Source organism: Tarenaya hassleriana, unplaced genomic scaffold (genome assembly GCF_000463585.1).
Source record: "Tarenaya hassleriana unplaced genomic scaffold, ASM46358v1 Cleome28, whole genome shotgun sequence".
Taxonomy (NCBI): domain Eukaryota; kingdom Viridiplantae; phylum Streptophyta; class Magnoliopsida; order Brassicales; family Cleomaceae; genus Tarenaya; species Tarenaya hassleriana.
Window position 1 is genome coordinate 1,792,578 of NW_010966021.1, and position 19,771 is coordinate 1,812,348.

Genomic DNA, 19,771 nt, shown 5'->3' on the forward strand with positions numbered 1-19,771 from the left:
ACATAATAGCTGACAAACCATACGGAACAGGTAAATCAGTCGAAATTGATCGGTTCAGAAAAAACCCAAACTTCATGAGGAAATTCCTACAACTTCGTGTAGAGGTATGTACACGCATACACCAAAGCATCTCATATAAAATACTCTTAACATTATAAAAAAAAATCCAAAATAAATATTGAATTTTAAAATTCTCAAAAATAAGTATGAACGTCAAATTAAAAATGAATTATCAAAATAATCTCATATTCTAACTAACTAGAGTATGTTAGAATTGAATTTTCCTACCTATGGACCGTCTTTCAACGCAAACGTATCGCAAGATTATTTGTAACGTCCATATTAAATAATTTAGGTATCTACTACCATGAGTGGTGTAATCGTTTATATGGGTGTCTTAGTAAGTATCAATTTAGCTATTTATTTAAAAATGAAAAAAAAATAATTAGAGCATGTGTAGTGGGCTGACGCCAGAGGCCTTCAGTTTTTGAGTCGATTTCTTCTTATTTTAATGGACTGGGCCCTTTTTAATGGGCTTATATTTTTCCATGATTTATTTTCTCAATTTTTTGGGTTCTATTTCAAATCAATCAATACATATATTATATCTCATTTTTTAATTGCACATGAGAATTCATATTAATTGCATTTTTAAAAAACATATAAACTCAGAGAAAAAAAGAAAAAAAAAATCCCAAGAGGCCCAAACGCAGTGGCATTCTCGTAATTCTTTTGCTTAGTTCGTAAATGTTTTTCTTCTTACTCAATTCTCTCCTCATTTCTTCTCCCCAGAGCTCTTCCTAACGTCTCTCTTGGATCTCCGATCTGCAGATTTGGACGAAACTCGAGATCCCTTTAGCTTATCGTCCTTCTCGTGAATCTCTATCCGTAAAAATGGTGTGTGGTGAAATCCCTTTCCCTTTTTTTTTTCTTCAGATCTCGAGTAAATCTGTTGCGATTCGATGTTGATTTCTGCATTTTCTCTTGTGTTTAATCCCTAATTATAGCGTTAGACTGTGGAATCTCCGACCGTCTGGGTTTTGATTCCGATTTGTTTAATATGTTGTAAAGAAATTGTAAAATGTTGCCGTTTTGTGTTGTTGCTGATGATTTTAGCCTACACGAAATCCAGTGGAATCTCTGGCATTTTTTAACAGAATGAGATAGAGATCATAGGTTTCGAATTTTGAGGAGATCTGGTGATTTGTGGGTTTGGTTCCATCAACGATTAGGTTTCGTGTTGGATTTAAGCTGTTTCTGATAATTTATTTGGTTTTCTTTGGGTGTTTGCTCCATGTGAACGGAAGGAGAATTTGACCAACTGTTTATTCTAAAGATTACCACTTGAAAACCAAACAACACAATACAAGTACTATGTTTTTAATCTAAGATCTTTGTATTTGATTTAGTACTTACTGCTGTGTTCCATTGTTGTTTTTCTTTTTGCAACAGCCGCTCAGACTTGAGATCAAGGTATTGTTTCAAATTATGTTGGGGATCTCTTTATTTTCCTGTATTTGGTTTTGCACCAGTTGGGTTTCTGCTGTGTTGATCGACTTGCTTCTATGATTTATTCAGAGGAAATTTGCTCAACGATCTGAAAGAGTAAAATCTGTAGACCTGCATCCAACAGAGCCATGGTAAACAATTTCAACTTTGATTGCGCTGGCTTCTCTTACTTGGTTTTATGTTTATTTATGTTACATTTTGGCAGTAGCGATGGAGGAACAATTTTATTCTTCTTTGAGTAAACTTTTTTTTTGGTGGAACTATATTTAGTTTCTTCAGGCTTGTATTGTATCTTCCTAGTTCCTATCTGTTGTACATGACTGGAATGTGAAATATTGTGATGATACAGGATCCTGGCAAGTTTGTATTCTGGAACTGTGTGTATTTGGAACTACCAGACGCAGGTATTGTGGATATTTTGGATGGTGTTTATCTATCGTGTTGTGCTTGTATTTTTCACCAATAGCTTGTGACGTGGAATGACCAAAATTAGCAGTGAAACTCTTTTATCTTAATGCACTCTGAGGTTTCAAAGTATCACATGTCTTCAAGGCACTGTTGTAAGATTTATGGATTACCCTTTAACTTGAATCTACCATGATAATGCCCAGACAATAGCAAAATCCTTCGAGGTGACTGAATTGCCAGGTATAACAGTTTTCCAACTTTTCATTCTGATGTTAGAATCATTTTCTGTTACAGAGCTTTAGCATGCCTTATCTACTTTTTCTGAATTGTATATGTGATTTTGCAGTTAGGTCAGCCAAGTTTGTAGCACGCAAACAATGGGTTGTGGCAGGAGCTGATGATATGTATATTCGTGTATACAACTACAATACAATGGACAAGGTTAAAGTGTTTGAGGCCCATTCTGATTACGTTAGGTGTGTGGCTGTCCATCCAACCCTTCCATATGTGCTGTCATCTTCTGATGATATGCTCATAAAGCTTTGGGACTGGGAAAAGGGTTGGGCTTGTACTCAGATATTTGAGGGACATTCCCACTACGTGATGCAAGTTACGTTTAATCCAAAAGACACCAACACTTTTGCCAGTGCTTCACTTGATCGTACTATAAAGGTATGAAATGTTTACATTTTCTAGCCTGTTTGTGGTTCAAGGTTCTCAAGAGTGTTCACTCATCCAATTTCTACCTGTCTTTTTGCCTCCAGATTTGGAATCTTGGTTCCCCGGACCCAAATTTTACTCTCGATGCTCATCAGAAAGGAGTCAACTGTGTAGATTATTTCACAGGGGGCGATAAGCCCTATCTAATTACCGGCTCTGATGATCACACTGCTAAGGTTTTCTTCCCTTTAAATGTCTATTTTGATGATATATTCTTTATGGAAATGTATAACTTCTGATCATTTACTAATGAAATTTGGGAAATCAGGTTTGGGACTATCAAACCAAGAGTTGTGTCCAGACACTGGAAGGGCACACACACAATGTCTCCGCAGTTTGTTTCCATTCTGAGCTTCCAATTATCATCACAGGTTCTGAGGATGGCACTGTTCGCATTTGGCATGCCACCACATACAGGTATTTGAGATATAAATGCCCAACTAAACCTAATTATTGAGCTTCTTTTTTATATACCTTTCGAACATGATCCTTTTATACCTTTTCCTTGTATTTAGTGTCCCCAGTCAAAAAAAGATCTCAAGAATTACCTTTTCTTGCAGGCTAGAGAACACATTGAATTATGGCCTTGAGAGAGTTTGGGCCATTGGTTACGTGAAGGGTTCACGCCGGTGAGTTTTAGGAATTTTGCTCCCTACTGTTTCTCTTTATAACTTAATGCTTGCTAGGATGGTTTTTCAGGAGTAGATGTTCCCCTTAATGGTTAGTGGTTAGTGCAACAACAGTTACCGGATATTCATTGATTTCCTTTGTCTACATTCATGACTAAATTCATTTTCTCTTTGAGTGATTTAAAGAGATTTGGGTGCTTAGATTTTTCAGTAGCTACTGAGGCCTCTATGTATTGCTCAATTTTTGGTACTCTATTCCACTAGACATACTGGACAATTAATGAGGTTTTTCTTTGTATTTTACAGGGTTGTGATTGGGTACGATGAGGGAGCCATTATGGTTAAACTTGGACGAGAAATTCCAGTCGCAAGTATGGACAATAGCGGGAAAATCATATGGGCTAAGCATAATGAAATACAAACTGTGAACATCAAAAGTATTGGTGCAGATCACGAGGTCTAATTCCTAACTGTAACTTTTATATCGTGGCTTGACATTACCGAGTAAGATATAACTTTTTATTTTCTTTGACTGATTGTTTGAGTTTTTGTTTCTCTACTGTAGGTTACTGATGGTGAGAGGTTGCCCTTGGCTGTTAAAGAGTTGGGAACATGTGATCTTTATCCACAAGTGAGTGTTACTATACAGCGCTAATTCCAATTCTAGCAATGTTATGCATTAGTGTATAATCTATTTGGGTTACCGGTTTCTCGCATATCCTACTTTATGGGGTTATGGGGCACGATGGAAATTTGCCTTTCAAACAGCCTTGTTTACTTCACTGTCAGCTGAGGAATTTGTTGCTCTTTGAAACAAAATAGTTATTATTTTTTTTTTTGGTAAAGAAAAATAGTTATTTTTGAAATGGGAAGAGGTGGCAAAACTGAACTTCAGATTTATAACATCTGAAAATTGCGACACAAAGCATGTATCTGTTCTGGATTGATATGTCTCTACCATACTGCCCCTCACATTTGGCTATCTTACTCTCAGAGCTTGAAGCACAATCCTAACGGAAGATTTGTCGTAGTCTGTGGTGATGGCGAGTACGTAATCTACACAGCTTTGGCTTGGAGAAATAGGTCTTTTGGTCCTGGGCTGGAATTTGTTTGGTCATCTGACGGGGAATACGCAGTTAGAGAAAGCTCATCAAAGGTTAAGATTTTCAGCAAAAATTTCCAGGTTAGTATTATCCTTGTGGCTTCTCTAAGTTATTTTAGAATTTGGCATGTCGCTCTTGTCTTGGAGAAGTTTTAGATACTTACCATGGGTTAGCTATTGTTGGACATGGCATACTAACACAGGCGATGCTTTCAGGAAAAGAGGAGTGTCCGGCCTACTTTCTCAGCTGAGAAGATTTTTGGAGGAACCTTGTTAGCTATGTGTTCTAATGATTTCATTTGCTTTTATGATTGGGCTGAATGTAGGCTAATTCAACGGATTGATGTCACTGTAAAGGTAAAAATCTAGATCAGTTTCACTCTTAGACTTTGATATCAATAATCACGTTTTTCTGATTCTTGCTTTCAACGTTTGTAGGCAAGCTAATGTCATTATTTTCGGTCGATGTATCCCTTTCCCCACCTTTATTAACACACATTGTTGCCGTGAACCATTTGCAGAATCTTTATTGGGCTGATAGTGGTGATTTAGTAGCCATTGCTAGTGATACGTCATTCTACATTCTGAAGTACAACGTGAGGATCCTTTCCAACCTCAAAATCATTTAGGCTCTTTGGATTGTCCACTTATGCTTTCTTTGACCAATTACTATGTTTTATCTCACCATGTGTTGAATGCGTACTCTCGTTATTACTATTGCAGCGTGACTTGGTCTCCTCACACTTTGATAATGGAAGGCCAAGTGATGAAGATGGTATTGACGATGCTTTTGAGGTTCTCCATGAAAATGATGAACGTGTTAGAACAGGTATATGGGTTGGTGACTGTTTTATTTACAACAACTCTTCGTGGAGGCTCAACTACTGCGTTGGAGGCGAGGTATTACCGAAGTGTCATTGATAACTTAAAAATTATTTATGGTTTTATGAGCAAGCATAATCTTAACTGCCAATCTTTTAACAGGTGACAACAATGTACCATTTAGACCGGCCAATGTATTTGTTAGGCTATCTTGCTAATCAAAGTCGTGTATACTTGATCGACAAAGAATTCAAGTTAGTGCCTAGATTTCTAGTTTTAGTTCAGACTGTAATTTTAATTGTTTTAAAAATTTCTAACTTCTTGATTTTTTCTCTGCAAAATAGCGTTATAGGATATACCCTACTGCTTAGCCTGATTGAGTACAAGACTCTCGTGATGCGAGGTGATTTGGAAAAAGCCAATGAAATCTTACCCACAATTCCTAAAGAGCAGCATAACAGGTACACACTTGGTTTATTAGAGTTTTATACTTACTGGTGATTCTTTACTGCACTTTATCTTTTGTTGCATCGTCGCCTGATGTTTTAGTTTAATTTTTCCCATGTTTGTTTTTTGAAGATCACAGTGATTGTTTTGTGTCTGTGAATGTCTGTGTGACTACACTTGTATGCTTACCAAAACGGTTAGATATGAGGGGGTATTTTTGGTATTTCGTTTAAACTTGTTTGGAAAATGTTTCCAATACGTAGTGTTGCTCGTTTCTTGGAGTCACGGGGTATGATTGAAGACGCTTTAGAAATTGCCACAGACCCTGACTACAGATTCGAGTTGGCTATACAACTGGGCAGGCTTGAAATCGCAAAGGTAGTATGATACAGGGGTGATCATTCGTTTTTAGAAATACTTTTGACTACTTCGGAAGTAGCATCACGTTACATATTCTTGCTTTCCATTCTTGCAGGAAATTGCGGTAGAAGCCCAGAGCGAGTCTAAGTGGAAGCAGTTAGGAGAGTTAGCCATGTCCTCTGGAAAGGTATGTCTTCTCTTCATGTTTTCATCCTATGGTTTGTGATGGTAAACGGAGAAAGGTTGTCTGCAAATGATAATTTATTCAATTGTTCTGAACTTGTATTCAGAAAGGAGTTCATGTGTAGATCTTGAGATAGCACTAAGATTCATGCGTCTTCTCTAGTTGTTTCATCTCATTTATATGCACATTTCTAAGTTTTGTTTGTACGTGTTATCATGGCAGTTGCAAATGGCCGAGGATTGCATGAAGTGCGCCATGGATTTGAGCGGTTTATTGCTGATCTATTCCTCTCTAGGAGATGCTGAAGGGATTTCAAAACTTGCATCTCTTGCTAAAGAGCAGGGGAAGAACAATGTCGCCTTTCTCTGCCTATTCATGCTGGGTAAATTGGAAGATTGTCTGCAGCTATTGATTGAGAGGTAATTCTTGCTGTCCTCTTCTTAGTTTTGAAATCAAATTTTACGTGCCTAGTGTTGTCGGTAAAACTCTTCTTTTTCCCCTCCAGCAACCGGATACCAGAAGCTGCTCTGATGGCACGATCATATCTTCCAAGCAAAGTTTCTGAAATAGTTGCAATTTGGAGGAAAGATCTTAGCAAGGTTATTTTCCACTGTTTTTAGTATACTAAGATCAAAGTGGAAATATATGGTTTTAAAGTTACATTTACCTTTGTCTCCAGGTTAACCCAAAAGCAGCAGAATCTTTGGCTGATCCTGAAGAGTACCCAAATCTTTTTGAGGATTGGCAAGTTGCTCTTTCTGTTGAAGAAAAAGCTGCAGAGATGAGGTATTACTTGCACCCTTTTTGGATCCATTTGCCTTTTTTTTTCGAGTTGCATATTCTTGGGCGTATTCCTGTACAAATGAACATGACTATTATGTTCACTGGATGGATGCCCATATGACCATATCACATTCTTAGGCCACTGATTGTGACATGTCACTCTAATGAGTTGGTTCATGGCGGAAATATCTAAAACATTTCACTGGTACATAGCAACAAATTGACTGTTCTTCATCTTTAGGGGAGTTTATACTGCAGCAGAAAATTATCCAAGCCATGCTGATAAATCCCACATGACACTTGTGGAAACGTTTAGAAACATGCAATTTGAGGAAGAAGAAACGCTTGAAAATGGAGATGTCGATCATGAGGTGATTTCTTCAGCAGTTTTTTTCAGTTACATATTTCACAGCTTTCTACATTAGTAATGACATTACGTGTCTTTGCACAAGATTCACAAATAGCTTTCTCATATTCCTTCTATGCTTTGAGCTGTCTCTTATGCTTCACACGTTGACCACAAATAACTGTTTTGTTTGCATCTTTTGTGGGTTACCCATAAAGCTCCCGAAAATGGTGAAGTTTATGATGCAACATCCCGGTTCATTTCCATCAGGATCGTTCTTTAGAGTTTTTTTTATCATGCTGTTGCAGGCAGAGGAAGAGAATGGGCATGACGAACAGAAGGATGACGGGGAAGTAGAGGAACAGTATGAAGAAGGAGGGAATCTAGAAGAGGGAGTTGCTGATGCAGACTCAACAGATGGGGCAGTACTTGTCAACGGAAGCGAGGCTGACGAAGAGTGGGGTACGAATATCGAAGGCAACCCATCAGCCTAATTTTGTCTCTGGTGATTAGTTGATCCCCCATTGTTGCCCCCTTCTGACATATTTTTCCACATTTCAGTTCTATAAGATCATCACTACCGAAAATCTTTAGTATATCTTTATCACACACCTTAGTAAACATGCTAGTAACAACATGTTGTCTCTGTCTGTCTGTGTCGGGTTAGACTAGCAAAAAAAGTGTCACTAGGGTTTTCCAACAGTTCGATAATCGATTCTTCGGTTTTATGCATCTAACAGACATTTCTTCTCTTTCTTTGTTTTTTTTTGTCTTGGCAGTGCTTACACCGCATCACTAGTTTCAGTTTGGGAATGGTCGGCTTCCAACAGCGGCTGGCAAAAACTTAGAAGGTGAGAACTTCAATTCTTTGATGTGTAGAACTAAGGATAAACCGATACGGCCTCTACGAAAACCGAGGATCTGCAGAATCAGACAACGGTCTATGTCCCGTTTTTGGCCGTTGCATCGGAGCATAATGTACTGCTCATAGGTTCATTTTTGGATCCAAGTTCCTAATCTCTATCTACTCTCTTTCTGGATAAAATTCGAACCACAGGACTCTGTTTCTCGCTACTGGAGACAGAAATATGAGATTGGTAAGAACTGGCGATTTCTTCTGTGTGTGTGTGTGTTTTTTCTTACAAAGGTGATGTGGTCTTTGGACAGGGTCGAGTTTTTTGCAATTGATACAATGATACATATATCATAGAGAGTACAATTTCTGATTTTCCTGTAAAATGATTTCTCTTTTATGTCATTTCTGATGCATATATATATATATATATTATTCTTTCAATGCCCCTCTCTCTTCTTCTTTTTTTCACGCTTGGATTTCTTGTTAATTCGTACCATTGTGAATGTCCACAAAATTTTTTTTTTTTGTTATTTACGATTTTCTTTTTTTTTCATCTTTCTAACAAAAATAAATTATTTTGATCGCTACATCTAGACAGACACTAAGTGGGTTTCAAATGCAGTGAAAGTGTTGTGTTTGTAGTATGAGGAAAATAAGGTCATAAACGCCACGTTGTTGGTCATAGTAAAATCGGAATTTCATAGTGGTGGTTAAAAGTAGGGAAGACATATTAGTTGTTATATATATATATATATATATATATATAATTAATTAAATCAAATAATATAATTTTGTTTTATGATAACAAATCATAGAAAATTTTTAAATTATAAAGAATATTATCTATAAACACAAGTAAATAAATAATGCAAGTTATCACGACTTTTGTACTAATAACAAAATTTGGTAAAGTAGTTACTTAATTCTAAAATCAAGAACATTCTTTGAATATTTTTGGGTTTTGAAATAAATAATCTTGTAGACTTAAACTTTGAAAAATATACTTAAAATTAAAATTTATAATAGTTTAAGAACTCCGATCTCTACAATTTATGTTTTAATATTTAATCTTTAGATCCATGAAATGAAAGAAGTTGTTTTACTAAAATTTTGAAAAATGATTGCTTAATCAATTAAATTGAAAAAATGCTAGTTCTGCTTTCTGTAAAAAAAAAAAAGTGTATTTAAATCCAACAATTTCACGTATATTACTCGGCAATGTTCGTAAAAGGCAACAAAAAAAAAGGTTTCCTTCCATCGTTTTTTATTTTTGTTTTATTTTATTTTTTTGAAACTTATTCGGCCCTCTCTACCTTCTGGGTCTCTCTGGCCTGTTCAGCTGCTCCTCTCCGGCTTTAGGGTTTTTCTGCTACTTTTCCTCGTCGGTAAGTCTCTCTCTTTCTTCACCGGCGTTAATGTTTTTCATTTCCCGGATCTTAGGACCTGCTGTTATCTGGGTGCTCCTTCGTTATGATTCTGGGATTGCAGATTCGTTTGCCGTATCCGTTGGATTTCTTGAACGGTTCATATTATATGACATGGGTTTAGAGATTTATGGATTCTTTGTTTAATCTTGCTGCTTTTGTTCGAGGAATTAGCAGTCGCGTTGGGTTTACGCAGTTACTATACCTTATGAGATTCATAATGTTGAGCTCGGTGGAAGCATCGGGGCCTTCAATTTTAGGGTTTTAGATCGAAATTGGGTTTAGGATTTGTTGTGGTTCTTGCTTTCCCCTTTCTGATTTTTATGTGCTAATCAATGGCTTTGTTGTTTGGTGTCTATATACTTTCCATTTGTTCGGAGTATTGATCGTTTATCCGCAATTCAACCATCTCTGTTTTTTGGGGTGATAATAATCATAATACTTTGTTCTGCTCATCTTAATCAGGACTTTGGCTATTTATCGATTACCATTTCGGTGGCATTTCAAAACTTTTGTTCTCTTGTTTGAGCTTCCCATTGTATTTTAAGGTCTTTATGTGGCGAGATATGTTAATGCGAAGAGACACTGGCTTCTATGCTGTGCAATCTAAGATTGTTTCGGTTTCTTTCTTTTTCAATTTACATTTTAGCCTTCACCCGAAAGTGGGTGTTGATTATCAGTTCTTATCATTTGATATTTTTTCTCTTCTGTTTAGGTGTTCTGGTTTGTCAAGATCTGTTTTCAATGGGGGAATCGGAAAGTGCTCAGCAATCAAAAAAGAGAGCTGCTGTGAAGGAGCTGTCTCGTGACAATCCCGGTCTTGATGATGAGGAAGATTCTGCTGAGCTTGAGAGTGGAACTTTCAAAAGGGCCAGTGATGAGGTATTGGCTAGCAGAAGAATTGTCAGAATTAAGCGTAAAGAGGCCCCAGCAACAATGTCATCATCCAATCCGTTTGCTGGAATTTGCTTGGTCCCTCCTACTGGACCTTCTGCGGAAACAAATTCATCCCTGGCTGAATCAAAATCAGCTGAAGCCACGGTTGAAACAGTAGCTGAGGCCGAAAAACCAGCACCAGATGATCAAAGAACTGATGGTATCAAAGAGAATAACGCTGAAGAAATTAGTACGGGAGATGATGCTGAATCTAAATGTAGTGAGGTAAATGATCAGGAAACTGGAAAACCGATGGATCAAGTTACTGATGCTGCTGCAGACAATTGTAACACTGCTAAGGAGACAGACCAAACTGGGGATGGTAGCGAAAAGGAATCAGTTGATGATCAGACCAAGAATGAAGAAAAGAAAGAAAACAGAAGTGAAAATTTGGACAAGAATGGAGATGGTGGATCTTTGAGCTCATTTCAACAGCATTCAAGTACCAAAAATGCATTCACGGGACTCGCGGGGACGGGTTTCTCCAGTTCATCATTCTCATCAGGTCCTTTTTCTCAGGAGGGTTGTACCGGTTCTGTCTCTCTCTTTGGACAGAAGACTGACCAGCCATCTTTTAGTTTTGGTAACGGTAACTCATCTTCCCTTTTTGGGGCCTCTGCTACATCCGTTATCACGACCAAGAGTGAGAGCAGTGCTGCCTTCCCGCCAAAGCAGGAGGTTTCAGTGGAGACGGGAGAAGAGAACGAGAGAGCGGCCTTCTCAGCAGATTCTGTACTTTTCGAATATATTGATGGGGCGTGGAAGGAAAGAGGGAAGGGAGAAGTGAAGGTAAACGTCTCCATTAGAGGCGGGAATGGAGGAAAGGCGAGGTTAGTGATGAGAGCAAAGGGCAACTACAGGTTGATCCTAAACGCGGGTCTCTTCCCAGATATGAAACTGACAAACATGGACAAGAAAGGGATCACCTTTGCATGTCTGAACAGCATAGGCGATGGCAAAGACGGCCTCTTGTCCACATTCGCCCTGAAATTTAAGGATCCTACGACTGTGGAAGAGTTCCGTACTGTTGTCATGCTGCATAAAGAGGGTAAACCAGTCGAGGCAGCTCCTTTGAAAACGCCTGAGAACTCCCCATAATGCTGCTGCTGCTTCAGATCAACAAAAACAAAAAAGAGGTAAAGAGTCTAAAGACACATGAATCTCTCTCTACTTTCTCTTCTTGTCTGTCTTGTTGTCGTTTGAAGTTAAAATTTTGTTCTGTTGGTTTATTATCACTGAGGCAGAAAGAGAACAAAAATGGAGAAGTAAGCTTTCCTTGTTTTTTTTTTTCTTTCTAAAACTGAAGTCTGTCTTTGGACATGTGTAGGAGGAACAGTTATATGTGGGTGTCTTTGTATGAAGTCCGTACTGCTCTACTTTCTTTGTCACTGTTTACTTAGTTATTTGTAACCTAATTGAATTTGACATAAAACTAAGTGGTTATTATTATTTTTAAAAATCTAAAAATTCAGCCAACCAAATAAAAGAATACCAAAATAATTCAATTTTTTAGAAAATGAATTTTTATCAGAGCTGTAAATCAAATCAATATCCATAAGAAAATATGGATATGAGATGAGAAGCTAAATGCTTTAATTCGGCTAATATTGAAAACGAGTCAAACCCGATTTGTGATCCAACTTTTTTTTATTATAATCAAATGGGTTATTTTTTAAAATAATGGAACCAAACCGAAATGCAATTTGGTAAGATTCTTGAAAACCGAACCGTACATGCCCAGAAATAAATCCCCAAACAAGAGTAAAACCCGAAATAGTTGGGCCTTTTAAATTCAGATAGTTAGTCATAAAGCCCAATAAAATAGATATTACAAATACCCATAAAAAAATAAAATAATTTTACTTGTTTCGGTCGCATGGGTTGAAGTGTGACAAAATTATTATTTTTTCTTTTTTAAAATTTTTTCTAATGCGAACGAACGTATTCCAGAAATTGTTTCCGCTTTTCACTATTACTTTATTAATTTGTATAATAGACAAAGTTTTGAGTTGTCACGTGACCAAATTCGGATACAAAACGCAGAGCCATCTCAATCATTTCAGGACCCTTTCGATTTACATAAAAAAATATATATTAAAATTTAATTTAAGTTTATTAAATATAATATAAAATTAATATAAACCATTGTATTTCAATATAATATAACTAAATAAAATAATATTAATAAATGAGATTATTTGAATAATATAATTTTTTCAATTTTTTTTGAATTTAAAATATCAATTAAATATTTATAATTAATCTTGGATTTTGCATATCTGCCAATGACCTCCATTAAAGATATTGATTTTACAGAAATAAATAAAAATAAAAAGATTTCTCCGTTCAAGTTGACAGGAGTAGAGTGGGTCCATTTCGTGGCATTTAAAGCCTTTTGGCGAGGAGTTTGATTCTTTTCCATAGTACGTGTGCCACTAACATTTTTTAATTAATTATTTAATTAACGTAAAAACTCTAAACTTTCTAACATGTATTAATATTATTTAAAAAATTGAAATATACTATTGCTATTTCACATTCTTGAGAGAGTTTTTTCTGAACCGTTTTGTAATACAAATATATGTATTACCATATATGTATAGGAAAAACAAGTCATGAAAATGTTTTAAATAAATTTGATATACAAATAGTAAAGTATCTTATCAATAGAAAATGATTTATTTATTGAAATAATTCCATGGGAGGGTCCATTGATGTACGACTTTACAGTTCACATTCTGCTTTGATTACAGACACCATGAGTGACAGTGGTTTTCTATTCAATCTAAGATTCGAATTCCACTATGCGTCTGTTCATAAGTGTATATATATATATGGAAGCCTTGATTGGACGTTGTTATTGTATATATTCTATATAATTGACAAATATATATGTATATATATATATGCTACAAACGAAAAAAAAAAAAAAGATAAAAAATAATGTCTTTATTATTTATGGTAAGTGTGATTGATTGGAGCGTGGGAACCATTCGTGAAGGTGCATTTAGTAGAATTGTATATACAATATAATTTTTTTAATAAACCTTTTACTTTATCTTAGTTTCATTTTAACTTCAGACGTTTTATCTAAAATTCATCATATATATATGTGCATGTGAATATATACGAATATATACTATATGTTATATATGTGCACTTTAATACTGTTTTCGAAAGCATAATAATTTTATAAAATCAAGACAAGAAAAAATGGGGGAAAAGATTTCTTTATAAATAGTGCAATGCAGCTTTCACTTTTTTCTTTTTTCCTTTTTCAAGACAACTTCAGATATTTACAATTTGACTGGCATTATATATACGAATATATACTATATATTAGATAATTTTAGGATTTTATAAAAATTAAATATACCTTTAAATATTTTGTACAAAGTATCATAATAATAAAAATTAAAATTCATAATTTAATTTCTACTATAAAAATATGTGTACCTCTATTTATGCTCCACTCGTATAAGATGTATCAAATTGTATGTTTTCATACCCTTTTACAAAAAAAAATATATGTATCCGGGATTTGAAAAAGTTAAATTTTTGCTATTAGTAAGTCCAATTTTTTTTAAATATAAAAAACATTTTATATTTACGGGAATATTACTTTGAACCCTAATTATAAATTGCTAAGGCTATATAAAATCATATCCGTGAAGAGATCATATACTTGAGAGGAGATGTCTGATTTGTAAGTTCGGTACAACGAAATTACGAGTTCTGCCCTTACAACGAAGTCTCATATGTCACGTTTTTCTTCTCTTCTCGAGTTGGTTAAACTTCTAACCAACGGAGACAGAAAGGGCCGTTGGCCTTTTCCCCTCCTCCGCTACATTATCCCCTACTTTTTTTTTTTATTTTTAAATTACTTTTCTTTATAAACCTATTCTCGTCATTTTACATTTGAAGTTTTTTTTCTTCTCTTTTTCCGCGTTCCAATTTTGTTTCATTTCTGAAAAAAAAAATCAAATTTTACAAATATGTGGAAATTATTAAATGTTACATAAACCCACAAGTTTAATTTTAGATATAATAAAAAAATTATTTGATATTTTCTCGATTTGTAAGGAAAAGTATTAAATTGAGATATTTTTATTCTCAAAATTTGTGATTTTAAGATTTAGAAACATTGTAAGTATTCAAGCATTTAATTGAAAACTTTTGTTTGGTAAACTAAATTGATAACTTTTTATTTAACAAAAAAAAAAACTTTTGTTTTTTAGTTTATAGTATTTGTATCATTTTACTACACATAGGTCGTAAGGCTCCAACATGTTTTTTTTTGTCCCACGGTTATATAGTAAACACTCATTTTCTTAATATATGTTTTTTTTTTGTATGTAATACATTGGGAACCCGACTGCTATCTTTCGGATGTGCTGATCGAGTAAATCCAAATCCACACGCACGAGCTTGCAATATATGCGTGGGAGGTAAATCAGCCGTAATGGATAGACGATAGATGGGCAGACAAGGAGTCAAACCCCCAACCTCTCGATATGTTGACCATGCTTCTTGTCAACTCACGTTTCTCGCTTATTTTGCTTATTTTTCATGTTTCCTTTTTTTTATGTGCCTCGTTACTGTAAATGCTTTTTTAACACAATTTTTGTATATAAGTTTATGATCTGCCCATTTATTTGGGATGTCGCGATTTTCTATAACCTTAACGTAGACAATTACTCTTTCTTATTAAATTATATATATATATATATATATATAACCTTAATATACAATGGTTTTGATTTGGTACGGAAATAAACGGTTCAATCACTGAATACTTGTGATATGAAATACATTAATATGTAAAACGTGATTGACTTCCACGTAAATAGTGTGTTCACATTACTCAAATGTATCAACTGCTAATATAAAAGTTGTTAATTGTGTAACCAGATAAAACCTTAGTGTTTATTTTAGTTTTTAAAATTATTTCGTTATTGTATAGTATTATTAAAAAAACATAATGTTTATAAATGACCATTGTCGCAAACGGTCATATTATTATATAATGAAATGACAATATAGGGGACAAAATGTCAAAATCTAAACCAAAATCTAATTTTACGAAATTCGTTGCAATAGTTTGTTGTGGCAAATTTTAATAACCATAGGACTTGGAGGGATTCGAGGCAATTTTTTTTTTAAATTTCTTTTCTGAATTAAAGGCCATTAAAGCCTTAAACAATAATTGTACAAATTCATTTACTCGTTGTCAGTAACTTCAATTTTCTCTTTCTCTTCATTCATCCGTAAATATTTTTTCTTTTCTTTATTAAAATCGCTTGGCCGTAAATATTTCGATTAAATTATTTTCGGTTTTCTGTTTTTTCCATTCTATGAAAGCTATATATATTCCACTTTCCTATCAGCTTTTTGTTTTATTAATTTTAAATAATTACTTAGTTTTTAAATATTAAAAAACATTTTTATTCAATGCCAGAATTTCAGTAACTGGATTGGAAAATAATATTTAATCGAATTTTAGATTCTTTTAACCTTTTTTTTTTCATAATCACGTGCTACACGTGGTGTATCTTCTTTGTAACCATTTAACAAACACATTCGAAATAACTCGTCTAATTTGTAACCAAAGGTGGCCCCCACTCTTGCTCTTACACACTAAATCCTCTCTCTATATAAGCACCTTCCCTTCTCCCATCCTTCACTCATCACTTAGATCTTTCTTCTCTTCACTAACAAAAAAACCAGAGTTTGCAGAACAAAAACAAAATGAGTGATCAGAGGCATCAGCTGTTAGGGTGGCTTCTGTTAATCGGCCTTGTCTGCTCTCCGACCGCATTCGCCGACGGCCCTGTCTGTCCCAAGACCGAGACTCTTAGCCGGGCAAGCTTCCCCAAAGGCTTCATCTTCGGTACCGCCACTGCTTCGTATCAGGTCCTTCTCCTTCTCCATCACTATACATACTCTGTTTTCTTTCGCAATGTCATTCTGTTTTTACGGTGTTGCTCTGTTTTTTTTTATACTGACCCTTTTCAATTTTATTTTGGGCTGTGATGTTAGGTTGAAGGTGCGGTCGACGAGGGTTGTCGAGGTCCGAGCATGTGGGACCTCTACGCCAAGAAATACCCACGTGTGTCTCTCTTCCATGATTCTCTCGTTCTTCGATCCTGTTCTTCGAGTTGTACAATACAAGAACCATATATACCGGTTTTCATATTGTGTTGTTTTTTTTCAGACAGATGCAACAACGATCACGGCGACGTTGCCGTCGATTTCTACCATCGTTACAAGGTATATGCTTATATTTCTTGATTACTCGTTCAATCACCGCCATTTGGAGGTTTCTAATCGTTCTTTCTTGGTTTTCCACGTTTTAAATCTTGCAGGAAGATATACAGTTGATGAAGAAGATGAACACTGACGGGTTTAGGCTCTCCATTGCGTGGCCCAGAATATTTCCCCGTGTGTTTTCTGCGGAATATCTTTGATGGTTATTGTGCATTTCTATTTATTATAATGCCTAATTATTTGTATATGTAATAACAGATGGGAGGATGGAGAAAGGAGTGAGCAAAGCTGGGGTTCAATTCTACCACGACCTCATCGATGAGCTCCTTGCAAATGGTCACTTCTTCTATATCATAAACACACATACATCGTCCCATAGACAACGTTATGTATACTGACTCCATGAAACTTATAATTCAATTGTTCAGGCCAAACACCATTAGTAACAGTGTATCATTGGGACATTCCCCAAGATTTGGAGGACGAATACGGTGGCTTTTTGAGCGAGCGCATTGTGTAAGCAGCACTCTCTCTCCCACTCTCTCTCTCTCTCCCTCTCTCTCTCTATCTAATGTTGAAACTCATTGCATAACAGCAAGGATTTCGCGGAATACGCGAACTTTCTGTTCCAAGAATACGGGGGCAAAGTGAAGCACTGGATCACATTGAACGAGCCATGGGTGTACAGTCGAGCGGGTTACGATATCGGGAAGAAAGCACCTGGTCGTTGTTCTAAGTATGTTAAAGACGAATGCCAAGATGGGCGGTCCGGATACGAAGCTTACATCGTCAGTCACAATTTGCTCTTAGCCCACGCAGAAGCCGTTCACCTATTCAGACAGTGTGAGAAGGTATATAGACATATATATATATATGTGTGTATATATATTACAAAATCCGACATGTGCATATTATGGTATCATCTTTCTTGTTTTTTGTAATGAATATGGTTCGTGAAAATACAATTTTTTTACAGTGCAAAGGTGGTAAGATTGGAATTTCGCACAGTCCGGCTTGGTTTGAACCAAGCGATCTCGAGGGAGGACATCAAGATCTTACCGTTGACCGTGTTCTTGACTTTATCCTTGGATGGTAAGTCTAACTCTGAATCTTTTATGTCGTGAATCACAATCACAGTTCATGCATAATTGGTGGTTTGTTGTCGTATGGGACGATTTTTACAAATACGAAATTAGGGTTTTTCTAGTATGATAAGATTCATTACCGCTATAACAATAACTTTACAAATATTTTCAGGCATCTTGCTCCGACAACGTTCGGAGATTACCCGCAGAAGATGAAAGATCTCGTAGGGTTCAGACTTCCGAGGTTTACGGAAGAACAGAAGAAGAAACTCGCAAACTCTGCTGATTATGTCGGAATCAATTACTACAGCTCGTTCTTCTCAACCCACAACGAGAAACCTGACTTCTCGAAACCAAGTTGGCAAGCCGATTCTCTCGTCAATTGGGACCGTAAGCTTTCATTGCATATGGAATTTAATTTCAGTTTTGTTCCAACACTTCGGTAACGGCGGAAAACGTTGCAATTCCGTTGCCCGTTCGCTCATTGACGTACGTTTCGAATCCCTTGCAGCTAAGACTGTGGACGGAACTAGCATTGGTAGCATGGTATGCAAATTCCCTACTCTCTATGATATATTGAAATTATAATTTAATTTTCTGGTTAATTATTTGAATATATAACATTTCTTTTGTTTTATTTCGTTTTCAGCCTTCCACCGCTAAAATGGCTGTGTACGCAAGAGGTTTGAGAAAGCTTATGAAATACATTAAGGACAACTATGGCAACCCCGAGATCATGATCACTGAGAACGGTAATTAATGAAAATTTTGTACAAGTTTATCATCTCACATTATTACGAAGATGACGATATTTAATTATTACTGTTGTTATTGTTTATTTTTAATTATTTGATTACAGGATATGGAGAGGATCTTGGTGAAAACCACCACAATCTCGAAGTTGGAATCGCTGACTACAACAGGAAATACTATCTGCAAAGGCATCTCTTGAGCTTGCACGAAGCCATTTGGTGAGTCCACCATGCATAGGTTATATATATATATATATATATATATATCTCATTGATGGGTCGGTTCTGATCGAATGATTTTGTCGTGTAGCGAGGACAAGGTGAACGTCACGGGGTACTTCGTGTGGTCGATGATGGACAACTTCGAGTGGCAAGACGGGTACAAGGCTAGGTTCGGGCTCTACTACATCGACTTCAAGAACAATCTGACTCGCCACCTCAAGGAATCCGGCAAGTGGTACACCAACTTCCTCAAGCAGGAACTTCCAAAGAAATCGGAGCTCTGAGATGAGAGTCTTGAGTTCACACTCGGACACAATCTTCGATGTCTTAAATAACTAAATTATCCAAAAAAAAAAACATTCGAGGATTGATTCGGTCTTGTCTGTGTTTTCCCCCTTCCTATGTTTGATTCGGTGATCTCGGCGTTTGTAAGAGCGAGAAAGACGACCACGCTTTCGGTGCTCTTTCAGTTTTCTTAGTATTATAATAAATGCTCTCTTTTGCATTAAATGTTTCGTTCTCATATATACCGTAAACGCCCCATTCCGATTTCTTAAAAACCATTGCTTTACATATATATATATATATATATATTCAAAGAAAAGGACTAAAAAAGACATACATTTTACTAATTTTTTCTTTTTTTGGAAAAAAAAACCCCCATTAATTAATTGATTGACCTTTGACGTATCAAACTTTTTATAAAGGAGATAAATTAAGGATTTGTACTTAAAAAAGAAAAAGGAAAAGAGAATCCAAAGGCATCATTCGCTTTCAGAGGGAAAGACTTCGAGTACGGCTTTATTTCAATAGTAGTTTCAGACATTAAGTTCGTGTGTCCATGAGAACGGCTTCGCTCAATATGGACGACATTAGTGTCGACACGGGCCGACATGTCTCGTTTGCGAGCTGGTCCAAT

The 19,771-nt window shown here is 35.8% G+C and overlaps 3 protein-coding genes across 6 annotated transcripts; all 3 read left to right on the plus strand.

The window, feature by feature from the left end:
* The first annotated feature begins 704 nt into the window (after positions 1-704).
* On the plus strand, positions 705-8,585 carry LOC104818003 (coatomer subunit beta'-2). 4 transcript variants are annotated; one of them, XM_010547426.1, is made up of 26 exons: positions 705-723; positions 832-897; positions 1,453-1,473; positions 1,579-1,640; positions 1,859-1,913; positions 2,121-2,157; positions 2,264-2,589; positions 2,682-2,813; positions 2,906-3,054; positions 3,198-3,266; positions 3,573-3,723; positions 3,832-3,897; positions 4,261-4,449; positions 4,585-4,725; positions 4,890-4,964; positions 5,092-5,268; positions 5,353-5,444; positions 5,535-5,651; positions 5,901-6,015; positions 6,113-6,184; positions 6,404-6,600; positions 6,687-6,780; positions 6,861-6,967; positions 7,206-7,335; positions 7,619-7,815; positions 8,090-8,585. In XM_010547426.1, the coding sequence occupies exons 2-25, from the start codon at positions 895-897 to the stop codon at positions 7,802-7,804; spliced, it is 2,763 nt and encodes a 920-aa protein (XP_010545728.1). In that variant the 5' UTR covers positions 705-723; positions 832-894; the 3' UTR covers positions 7,805-7,815; positions 8,090-8,585. The 4 variants fall into 4 exon arrangements, 2 of the variants coding, with proteins under 2 accessions (XP_010545728.1, XP_010545730.1); XR_772591.2 differs by lacking the exon at positions 705-723 and having other exon boundaries at positions 768-897; positions 7,619-7,772; positions 8,090-8,161; positions 8,368-8,585; XR_772590.1 differs by lacking the exon at positions 705-723 and having other exon boundaries at positions 768-897; positions 8,090-8,161; positions 8,368-8,388.
* Positions 8,586-9,425: 840 nt separating this feature from the next.
* On the plus strand, positions 9,426-11,921 carry LOC104818004 (nuclear pore complex protein NUP50A). The gene is made up of 2 exons (XM_010547429.2): positions 9,426-9,551; positions 10,306-11,921. The coding sequence occupies exon 2, from the start codon at positions 10,335-10,337 to the stop codon at positions 11,622-11,624; it is 1,290 nt and encodes a 429-aa protein (XP_010545731.1). The 5' UTR covers positions 9,426-9,551; positions 10,306-10,334; the 3' UTR covers positions 11,625-11,921.
* A 4,282-nt stretch (positions 11,922-16,203) lies between these two features.
* Positions 16,204-19,362, plus strand: LOC104818005 (beta-glucosidase 19-like). The gene is made up of 13 exons (XM_010547430.2): positions 16,204-16,439; positions 16,566-16,635; positions 16,741-16,796; positions 16,892-16,967; positions 17,052-17,129; positions 17,222-17,309; positions 17,389-17,644; positions 17,770-17,885; positions 18,051-18,268; positions 18,390-18,424; positions 18,528-18,630; positions 18,738-18,849; positions 18,941-19,362. The coding sequence occupies exons 1-13, from the start codon at positions 16,275-16,277 to the stop codon at positions 19,134-19,136; spliced, it is 1,569 nt and encodes a 522-aa protein (XP_010545732.1). The 5' UTR covers positions 16,204-16,274; the 3' UTR covers positions 19,137-19,362.
* The last annotated feature ends 409 nt before the right edge of the window (positions 19,363-19,771 follow it).